Source organism: Podarcis gaigeae, assembly GCF_964106915.1.
Source record: "Podarcis gaigeae genome assembly, chromosome: 13".
NCBI lineage: Eukaryota > Metazoa > Chordata > Lepidosauria > Squamata > Lacertidae > Podarcis > Podarcis gaigeae.
In genome coordinates, this window is record NC_139689.1 from 18,934,402 (window position 1) to 18,946,416 (window position 12,015).

A 12,015-nucleotide genomic window follows, 5' to 3' on the forward strand; every position below is an offset into this window, starting at 1 on the left:
GCACAATAACCTTCTAGGCTAGCCATATGCCAGAGGCAAAAGTGTGCAGAGCAAGGAATGGAAACGTTTCCTTTGTACAATAGGCTAGTTTCTACTCCTTCAGCTCTCTCTCCTCCATCCAGACAAGCAAGAGACCTTATTGGGAGCTCAAGGACACATTCCAGCCAGGTACAAATACTTAAGGAGGGTGTGAAGCATGTGGAGATGTGTCTGGGGAGAATTCTGAGGGCCAGGTAGAGAAGCCTGGAGGGCCACATCCTCTGTCCCAGGCCTGAAGTTTTCCACTCCTGGTTTGGAACAAGATTTATATCTACCTAATAAACAGAATTAGGAAAAGGGTCTTGCAGCTGAGGATGGCCAAACCAGCCCAAAAATTTACACAAAGGAAATAAAAAATTAAAAGGCTGATACCTAGGAGCTAAAATAGACATCACTCCTATGATTGATAAAATAAGGCTATACTTAGAATAATACTAACAACCAATATATTGTAGATAGATATTACATATATAAAAATACTTGAGCCTTACCAACAGGCTCACTCATGGGGCATGCAGTGGGAACTGTTAGGATACTTGCAGAACAGATAGAAAGCTGCATTTGGCACACATATACTTCTGCTAAGATAATACACTTGATTTCAGACTTATAATTGGGCCTTATAATTGGGCATATTTTGCCTGTAGGCCTCAATTCTATACACACTCGCCTGGGAGTAAATCCCATTGAGCTCAATGGGGTTTGCTGCTGGGTCAATGTACATAGGATTGCACTGTTAAGGCAAATATGTTTGATTTGACTGTTTTATTATGCTTTTTATGGTTTTAGCAGACTGGTCTTATAGAAGTGCCACCTGCATGGCAGATAACAAAAACAAATGCATAGTTAAATAAATGTTAACATGCAGGGTTGAGGATTTTTACTAATTTTATCTCTGTTTCTGTACACATGATAAATAGGAGCAGAGGAATGTATTAGACATCAAACAGTTGTATGTACTTGTTTATCTCAGTGTTGATTAGTGAGTACACTTGGTCCTGTCTGAGTGAACACATGACCAAACCAAGCCATTGGGAGGTGGGATTCAACTGCCCTTACTTCCCACCCCATACAATTCTCCCCAAACTGGTAATGCTGGTAATGCTGTTGTGATGTATTTATGTATGCATATAGGTTTTACTATGACAAAGCACACTCCTTCCCCATTACTTTGGCACTCCCAAACCCAGCTTTATAACTCCAGTATCACTACAGTTTACAGAAATGAGTGCAAAGACATTTAACACAAGATTTACTTTTCCAAAAAAAAGTTTTAAAAGCAATTCATTGAGTTTCTTGCCTGAAATCTACCACCTGGGGCAACTCCCTGATGGTGAAGCCAGATGCATATTAGAATGTAACTGAAGCTAAAGGGTGTTTAAACTGTATAGAAGTGTGGTATTTAGTGCAAAATTATGATAGATCTCTACAGAAGCATCTGCCCCCAGAAAACGTGATCCCCATTTAATTAGCCATTCCAGAGCCATCTGTATTTCAGGAACATTATCTATCAATGGAAGAGGGAAAAATCCACCAGGAGCAGCTGGAAACATTAGTTTATTGAAAAACAAAATTACAGCAATTCTAGAGAAACTTTATAACAAATGGATCTGTCCCTTAAACAACATCGACTCTTGGGCCTGGGGAAAATAAGCCCAGATACTATGGAGCTTATAACTCCTACCAGATGAAACCTGTTTCGGTTAAATTTTGTACTCTTTTGTAAATGGTCATGTGTGTTTTGTTGTTTTTGTTTGGTGCTTTAAATAGCATTTAATTTTACCTGATTAAGGCTGCAGTCTTATACACACTTCCCTAGGAGTAAATCCCACTGAACATAATGGAATTTACTTCTGAGTAATGATGCACTGGATTGCATGGTAAATCTGGCACCCAGAAAGTTGTGTGCAATGTGATTTTTTTTAACGTTGAGAGGAAGTGGGGTGGTTGAGGAGACATCTACTCTTTAAGGGACAGTGAAGGTGAAAGATAGTGGAATGGGAATGTACATATGATCGGTAGTTTTTTTATTCTTCCTCCCAACATCTTAATTTAAATGCAAAGCAGGCTTAGAAATCGTAATTAAGAGAGTGGTCACATCCACATCATCCATTCAAAGCACTCTTATACCACTTTAACAGACATGGCTTCCTCCAAGGAATCCTGGGAATTGTAGTTTGTTAAGGATACAGGGAATTGTAGCTTTGTGAGGTCTCCTAACTACTCTCTGCACCATTAACAAACCACAGTTCCCAGGATTCTTTGGGAGAAGCCATGATTGTTCAAGTGGTATAAGGATGCTTTAAATGTAGGGTGTGTCTGTGACCTGGGAAGAAGGGAGGGGTTGTTGAACCTTTTCGCCTGTTCTTCTGTTCAAAACTATTTCTACCACTGCTTCCCCATTTCTACGGAAAATGATGCAGGCACTGCACATCATTCTTAAAAACATCTGGGGCATTCTGAATGGACCAGGGGCAGGAAGGGAAGGACCAGTGGGAAGCTCCTTTTCTCTCCATTTGTCCTCCACTCCCAATTTCAGCTTTCTGTGGCTGCTTTTTGTTTAAAATATCCAGAAGCAAAACCAGGGAATTACCCATGTGTACAGTTGGCCCCACCTCACCCCACCCCACCCCCACCCCCACAATGTGCTGTGGTCTCAATCCAGAGTTTTCCAAGAAGCAGGGTTGCAGTGGCAATGTGGTTGGCTTCAACCTACAGAGCAACAACTTTGCAATGATCTCTGTTGATCAAGCAGTGAAGTGAAATAGGTACCACCCACATTCTCCAGTACGTCTCTCCTCCCCATGCACCTAACAAAACAGAATACTAGAATTTTCCTCTGAAATGGCTGCTTCACTTTTGATTAGTATTCACAAATAATGGTTGGTATCAAACAAAACAGATCCGCTAGCACAGGGGCTTTTTGCTGTGCAATGGAACTTTCCCACTCTTTCTTCCCCACCACCACCCCATACTTCCACTAAATCTGTTACCCAAAGCCTCCAGGACAGAATTTGGGGTCATGGAGGTAACACATGAGGAGATGAGAGACTGGAGAAGTTCCACTGAGCACATAAAAGTTTCTTGTGCTAGCAGAACTGTTTCATTGGATACCCAGTATCTGTGAAAATTAATCAAAAGTTACACAGCTCTTTCAGAGGAAAATGCTCATATTTTACAACTCCTGAAACAAACCAAGCTGCAACAGAGACGAGACTGAATGTAAATCTGCTGTTAGTGTATGAAGGAGACCTTTCAATCCTCGACAGGCCCCCTAGGCCAAGCAGTTCATGCTTCTCTCCCCCGAATACCCCATACTGTTTTGGATACTCTTTCTAAGGGTATAACTGCATATATTATGTCAATTGAATACTATGCTAATGCAGTGGTTGCTAATCATGGCCAATCACATAATGATTTTAACAAAATTAAACACCAGGTGCTTTGAGTACTGGTGCTAATGAAATCTCTCCCTGTTCCCCCCACCGTCCAACATGCTAATTCCCACATGTGTGGGGTTGCTAATCACATCATGTAGCTTGTTAGGACTTCCTAACCCTCAATGGCTTTGCAGAGTCTCTCACCTGGTCTTCAGGTACATAGGTGGGGTGGGGTGGGATGAGATCTCTCTCCCTCTCATTCAGAAGGGCCACTGTGGGCTGCTTCATATATTATTATTTTCCTACTCTAAGATAACCCCTGTACCTTATTGCTAGAAGCACGCCACACATTATTTGCATACTGAATAGAGACTGTTCAAGCAGCCATGGGACACACCAGTACACTGTGGTTCACCCATTACTGTAACCCTCTACTTTCTTGTATGAACTTTTCCACAAAGAAAACTAGTTAGGTGGGGAGTGACCCTGTACCACATTTTAATGTTTGGGAGAAGCATGCTGCAGGAAGATCCAGGGCACTAACACTCACATATTGCACACAACTTTGTTGGGTTCGCCAACATACCTCCCAGCCCACCCATGATTGAGTCTATCTCATCCCACTGGTGAACTGGGATGAGCACCTGATGCTTTCAGGTCTGGGCTTGCTGGTATGACCGTGTGTATGGCTTATTTTAATATTTTGTCACATGGTTCATGAGCGAAAGAGACATCAGTGGTTCCCAAACAGTCTCCGTTCAATACATATACATATATATTTATAATACATGGTTCTTCTTTTTCTCCTATTAACAAAACAAAAAGCCTAACCAAAATCACAGCTGTTGATAAGTATGCATGCCAGCAGGCAATGGAAGTTCTCCATAACTTTTTTTCCTTTTTTCACACAATAAGGGCCCCTCAGCCTGCCATTGGAAGTAGTTGGAAGAGTATGGTTGGATCCAACTCTAAAAAGGAGGAAAATTAACCCCAGAAGAAGGGCTATAACAAACCAACTTTTTAAAGTGCAAGATTCTAATCCAACACAAAAAGGAGGGGTCTGTTGGCAAATTTAGAAGTTGTCCAGTTTCATTCTAGAGGGAAGGAGTACCCATCCCTAGGATGAAGCAACTACCATCCTAATTTTATGATGAGGGAGTCATTTCTAGGAACAGAAAGAATCCTACCTAACAGTGATTTGATGAAAGAGCTGGTCAATTATACAAACAGGAATACATCAAATTTTTTCTAGGAAAAGTATGGATTCTCTAACACACCTGCTGAAGGAAGAAGTCTCCTCACGGACTCTAGAGGGAGGGAGATTACAGCTCAGCTTCAAAAGGAAGGAAATTTCCAGTGAAATTTTAGAATAAAAGATTGCCCTTAAAGGAACAATCTTAGAAAGGAAATCGATTTTGGAAAAGGTCATCCCAAAAGATACCCTACATTCTCTAGATTTCACACTACAAGAAGAGCAGTGAAAGCAGCAGCGGAAGGTGCCCAAGATGGTGGAGAGGCCCCTTTACAAGCTCGTTTTGAGGAAGTCGTAATCAAGGCTAGCTAGAACCAGCCAGCCGTAAAATAAATGAAGCAATCTTTGTTGATTAGCCATTCATTCCTCAAAACCAGGAACACACAGACACACACTCCCTGCTCACTCTGTTTTCTGCAACTCTCTCCTGTGTTCCCATAACAGAAAGGACTGTCTGAACCGCTTCCCATACATTCCCCATAATAAGTCACACCTATCTAACACCAGGGATGCCAACTTGAATAAAATGTTGGGGGGGGGAAGGGGCCAGGTCACATGACACAGTGCACGCACACTATTTGAAATGGCAATGCCCATCAACTGGGGGGGCAGCCCCCTCAAATATTTTATGGGGGGGCGAAGACCCCTCAACCCCTAGGAGTTGGCTGCTTTGCCCTCTCACACTTTGAATAGTCACTTCTCTCACACACATATTAATATGCCCATTGTTTTCTGCCAGACAACTTGCTTTTCAGTGATAAATTGGAGCAAACGTCAATCCAGAGAAAACCTGATTGTCACTTGCTCCGGTTTAGTGATAATGATCTGGTTTCTCTGAGGGCCAGGGGCAGGGGAAGGCCAAGCAACTAAATGAACATTACTCCCTACATTAATCCTGCCGTTTCCATCGTGTTCCCAGTCTTCCTAGGCCTCTAATTCCACTACCAAATAGGACACCTCCCAGCTGCTGCCCACAGTTCTCTTGGAGTACAATTGTACTCCTATCAATTTGTAAGAGAAACGCAGAAGTGATATATGTTGGCAGAACAAACCTCATCAAAAAATGCTCCAAACCTCAGAAAATGGCTCGCAATGTTTTCATGGATCTTTAAACATTAATGCAGCTTCTAAAAATGCACCCCTGTGTATTTCAAGCACAATTGTGATAGCTGACCTGATAAGGCATTGGCACTTATGGGGCTAGGGGGCTCTCACCTTTCAGAAGTTTGTGTCCCCCTGCCCATTCTTGGAACCAGTCCAAGAGATTGTGGGTTGGAAAGCCTCATTATGTGGGAACAGTTTCCTCAGGTTCCTGCTGCCTTCACCCAGGCCTTCTGGCTGCTAAAAATCTTAAATAAAAATCCAACATTATGTCAATCAGGTTATAAGTGAGATCTGTCTGCTTTTAGGATTACTTCTGTTGCTGTTCTTTTCAGCTGCCTGCAAGCTTTAAACCAAGGAAAGCAGCCTGACCTTTCTGCCTCTCCTGGGCTAGGAGCTATGATAAACTGGTTTGTGTGTGCGCTGAAGTTTTAAAACCTAGAAGTCTATAAGGGGTTCTCAATAATATGCCTGTGTTAGTTTGGGTTCCTAAAGGGAAAGTTGATTTAATGACTGCTTTTCTTTCATTATTATTATTTATTTTTAAAAATACATATTGCAAAATAAAGCAATTTCACTATAAAAATAGCAAGAGAAAACCAGCAATTAAAGTCTACTGGAGCAATCAAGAGAGGCTATTCAAGGTGCAATTAACAGGTTGTTATTTGCTAATTACCAAACAGGCTTCATCAGGTGGAAGAAATAAAGCAGGCTGAAGCTACAAAAGGAAACTTGTGCTTAATGTTGGTGGGCCTTTCTTATGACTAACAATAGGAGGATCTTGACTATGGATAATATATTGTGTTATATTAAATGCTTATGCCATTTTACCATAATTCCAATTTCCGCTAAGGCAGGGGTAGGCAACCTAAGGTCCGGGGGCCAGATGCGGCCCAGTCGCCTTCTAAATCCGGCCCGCAGATGGTCCGGGAATCAGCATGTTTTTACATGAGTAGAATGTGTGCTTTTATTTAAAATGCATCTCTGGGTTATTTGTGGGGCATAGGAATTCGTTCTTTTTTCCCCCAAAATACGGTATAGTCCGGCCCACCACATGGTCTGAGGGACGGTGGACCAGCCCATGGCTGAAGAAGGTTGCTCACCCCTGCTCTAAGGGCTCGTCCACATTTGAACATTATTTTGCTGTTACTCCACTCCCCCCCCCCCCACATTCAAATTATACCAAACTGGTCCACACCAGCATATATTTGAATTTGTATATGTGGAGAAACTTAGGTTTTTCCAATTCACACCAGTAGGCGTCCCTTTTAATGTTTGTCCCTGCCTTCTAATCTGCTGATTCTGTAATGCCAACTAAATGCCGACAGGGCATGCACACAAATTTCCCTGCCCAAGAAGTGTACAAAAGCACACAGGCAATTGTAAATTTGCTTGTGCAATTTTCTGGTTTTGTGCAAATCTGAGGAATGAAAAGAAAACATCTATATCTAATAGATACACATAGCTAGCTAGAAATATGGCGAGTGTCATTTGCTTGGGCAGTTTTCCAGTTTTGTTAACATCTGAGGGATCCAAAGCTATAGAAATATAAAGTTAAGCTCCTAGTGGTGCTTACTAGCAGGCTAGAAAAGACATGAAAGCAGTTGTAAGCTCTCAGCACATTTCCCCCCCAGATAGCTGCTCTATAGATCGGGTGTTGAATTTGTTCATGTGATTTGCTCATGCAGCTTTCTGGTTTTGTGCAAATCTGAGAGATCAAAAGAAAAATATACATTCCTCCATTCAGGTGGAAAACAAAAAAAGAAACGAAATCCTTGAGGAACTAGTGGGCATAGAAAGGGGAGCAGCAGAAAGTACAGTTGATCCACCCACCCAGAAACACTGAAACAATTCATTTGTGATCCTGAGTGGAGTTGTTTGGAGTCTGATTTCTCCCAACTTATTTAATTATCTCTGCATCAGGTAAACCTGAATTTACAGAGCAGAAGCATCAAGGGTGGTGTCATTTTAAGGTAACATCATGTGGACTATGCAAATTAAACAGGAAATGCAAACACACAATAAACTCTAGTGTGGTCAAGCTCTAATTGTGTGGAAACAGTGTCTCCCTTAGCACTAAAAGGGCCCTAGTGTGAAAGCAGTAGGAATTCAAAACTGCTGCATACCATCCTTTGCCACATGCTTGGGATCTCCTACAGATTAGTCCATGTGGAAAGAATTCCCACAAGGCTGTAAGTTTGAAAACAAAATGGACTGCTCTCTGATTCTGCCCAGATCCTGCTCCAGAGTTGCAAGTCCTCAAATTAGTTACCTACCAAGTGCCCCTTTCCAACAATGCTCTCTCTCTCTCAGAAGAATATTGTACCCATCACCATTGCCTCTTTCAAGGTTTTGCATTGAGAAGTTCACAAACGAAAAATATAACCCGCCAGCCCCAAAAAGAAGAACGGGGTGAAGGTGGGGGTTCATTAGCCCTTGATTAGAGTTTGGTAGGGAAGAAAAAGGGGTATGGTACTGAACAAGGAGGAAAAGAGGCAGAGATGTGCGCAAGATGGCTTTAGACTGCAAGAGGATCATTATCTGCCCCTCCAGGGGCTACTGGGGTGAATTACAGTACCCTAAACTACAGCCTGGCACTGCTATATGTACACGTTATACAGGGCCCATCAGGGACAGCTAGAGGGAGAAATAGAGACAGGCTGTAGCTTTTTCTGAACTGGGAATCTCTAAGAAGTTACATAGGAGCAAGAGTGAAAGCTAAAGTCATGTCAAAATGAAGAGAAAATAAAGTGATCGAAACTAAGTGCTGAAACAAAAATCCACCTGTATTTGGAAACGGATGACATTTGAAAGAGTCATACATTTCCAAAATCTTCAGCATCTCACATATTTCTGATCTCGGCAGCGATGTTTTTTGATATATTGCCCAGAATTTTATCCTTAAAACTTGATTGTCCCTCTGACTAAAAGTTCGTTGCCAAGCTTGTTAATTCTGAGGTATATAAACCTGCTGATATAAATTCAGTATTTCACTTTTTTTCCTTTCTAGTACAAATGGTGTCCCTTTCTCTGCCCCAGTCTGAATGGGCAGAGTCATTCAGAGTCAGGGGGAAAATAGAAAACAAAAATATTTCCACTATCAAGCATGTTATTTTAAAAATACTTTCTATCATTTTTTTAAAAAAAGAAAATTAGGTTCCCCTGCAAAACTCCACCCGTTGACAGAGGTAGGTGAAACAAAACTGATTTACATTAAATCCTGTACATGTCTACTCAGAAGTAAACCCTACTGAGTTAAATTAGACTTTCTTCTGAGTAAATGTGCATAGGATTGTAGCCTAAATTGACAAAAGTAGCATCTGAAAATAAAAATTCAATCTAGGCACACTTCTTTCAGCTAAAACAGCCCAGAACGTGAAATAAATATTTAAAGAATGAAATTTAAGACTCAGGAGGGAGGATACTATTAATAAAACCAATTCCATTTAAAAATACTTTTATCTTTCATCTCCTGCTGAATGCTGGCCATACTCTTTATATCTCCTCATTTAATTAAAAAAAATAAATCAGAAAAGTTACTAGAAAGAAGATGTAAAAGTGAAATTTTTAAGAGTCCTGAGCATAATTGGGGGCAAGGAAAGGGAGGGATAGTGGGAAGTTTGTTTATTAGAATAATGTTTGAAAGAGCCGAGACTCCTTTAAAAGCTACACTCACGAGAACCAAAGAACAGGCATTGATGGATACGCCCAGTAACTGGGAGGTAAATAAAAAGCACTAGAAAAATTGACAAGAGTGCTAGCGATATATAAAGATATGTACAGCAGAAGCAGGGAGAGGGTGGACCTGACCCTGCCCTATATCCCTTACGGGCAGAGTCCTGGCAAGGTTATAAGGATGGGATGTGTGGGATGAGAGTTGCAAAGGGTGTGTGTGAAGCTCCACTTCCTGCACCTTCAAGTAGTGACCAAACTCAATATTGGATGCAAAAAGACAAGAAGGTTGCCCACCATGACCCACTTTTCCCGTCTTGGAGGGCATGTCAGGAAGGAGCAGGGAGGGGGCTCACATCTGTTTCCTTTGCCACGGCATGAACAAATGGTGTGGCCATGCCATCAGATCATTTATGCCCTCATGTTGTGCACCAGTAGGGCCAGATGCCCCTGGCCCTCCTACAAAGGTGCTGGCGTGAACTAGGTCCAAGGTGTTGATCCCAGCTTAAAACAGATGAAGCCCCAAGGAGGTGACTTCGTTCGAAGTGGATGAGCTCAAAGCAGTCAGTGATGTCAACAAAGGTGGATGAGGCCCACAGTGATGAAGTCACTAAAAGTCAACATCATTGCAGAGCCTGGCTACTTTTGATATTGGTAGCTACTGGCTGAATCCATTGTGCTGAAATCATCAATAGGTGACAGGCACAGGAACTTTGACATCATTCTTAATCATCAAGATTGGCAGTACTATCATCAAATGGTTGACAAGGCCTTTTCAAACATTGGTACGACTGTTTTGCCCCAACATCATACAGTATTGACAATACCTACACATCTGACGTCATCAGTCCATGTGATGCCCTGATGGGTGATATCACAATCAATATACTGACAAAACGTTCTCTCCGTTGACATCATCTATAACTGACAAGTCACATAATGTTGATGTCATCAAAGGTCCACAGTGTTGACACCATCAAATGTTGATGGTGTGGGCATCAGAGGTCAACAAGACCCACAGCGCTTACATCATCTGCAGCTGACAGAGTCCACAGTGTTGACACCATTGATGGTGTTGATGGTGTCAGTTGGTCAATGGAGCATCCACAAGGGTTGGCAATGCTCACAGCGCTTGGAGTACCAGAGACAGAGTTTGCCAACCTCATAATAAATCCACAGCGGTTGTCTTCAGTCTTCAAAAGTCTGAGACAAAGCCCACAGAAATGATGCCATCAAATGTTGACGGACAACACGTGTTGTTGTTATCAACGACTGATGGGACCTGGCAATTATAACATGACCCAAAACTATCACCAAGGCTACGTTATTGATGCTGTGAAGGATCCACAGGCCTAGTCTCTTTCAGCCTTGATGTAATCAGATCTGGACAGCAGTGATGTCAACAGACTATGGGAAGAGATAGCAGCAGAATCTAATACATGAGACCTACTAATTTTGACATCTTTAGAAACTGACCAAGATTGTGCAGTAGGTTTCCTCTAAGAAACCAAGCTGGCCTTGACACCATTGCATCTTGACCATGAGCCATAGTGTTGATGTCATTAAATACTGACAGCCAACGTCATCATCAAAGATTGTCAAGACCTGGCAGGTCGGTTGGACACCATCAAAAGCCCGTGAAGACTGAGATGGTATCATTATCAAAGACCAGACTAGGACTTGACATCAACCAAGATGGAGGCCACAGGGCTTTAAAAAAACAAAAGGAGCCCCAAGATGGTGAGCACCAAAGAAAGGGTGGGGTGGAGCAGAAAAGGGTAGAGAAATATGGCCTTGAAAAGTCAAATCAACCTGAGTTGGGGATTAGGGGCCTCTCACACGGTGACCTCGTTCTTGCTGCCAGTAGGGAGGTGTTGGGTTGGGTGGTGCCCAGGGATGAACTGGACTTGATCAATGGTGCTTTGCCTCTTGGCTGCAAAGCCTTGGCGCCGGGTAGCAGCAGCCTGGCTAGTACTGCCTTCCCAAGGAGCAGATGCCTTGGGGGAGTTGTTGGAAGTGGGGTGAGAGTTCTTCATCATCACGTGGTGGTGCTCAAGCATGGGAGTGCTGCTGGCGCAGACGTTGGTCTGAGAGAGGGCCTTCTGGTGGCCCAGATGCATCTCCTGGAAGGGACCTGTACGCTGATGAAGACGCTCAGGAGACAGCAGGCGCTCCTGAGAATGCAAGTTTTCACGGGAGAGGAGGTGCTCGTGAGATATGACACGCTCTCGAGGAATGGTGTAGTCGTAGTGAGATGGGCGGTAGCTTCCCCCTCCACCGCCACCATCGGAAAGGATGTGTTCCTGTGACATGACGCGCCGCGGGTTGTGGGACTTCTCGGAGTAAGCATCCGTGTCGTAGTTCATCTTCATGGCATGTAAGGGCAGAGTCCCTCGGGTCAGTTCGGCAAGATGCCTCCGTTTGGCATAGAATTCATCCAAGTCCTTCTCAGCTGCTGGGAGATAGGGGAGATAAGTAAGATGTCACTGAATGATGAAAAGGTGGACTGGTGGAGGTGAGAAGATGACGAAAGAGAAGGGGGAAACAGGACACCCTCCACTCCCAAGAAAC

General features: G+C 42.9%; 1 protein-coding gene across 2 annotated transcripts in view; it reads right to left on the reverse strand.

The window, feature by feature from the left end:
- Positions 1–6,798: 6,798 nt before the first annotated feature.
- Positions 6,799–12,015, reverse strand: part of SHISA7 (shisa family member 7) — a 33,495-nt gene continuing 28,278 nt past the window's right edge. For both annotated transcript variants that reach the window (XM_083707771.1, XM_083707772.1), the window contains exon 6: positions 6,799–11,899. In XM_083707771.1, the coding sequence (XP_083563897.1) occupies positions 11,280–11,899 (620 nt within the window). In that variant the 3' untranslated portion in view covers positions 6,799–11,279. The remainder of the gene's footprint in view (positions 11,900–12,015) is intronic.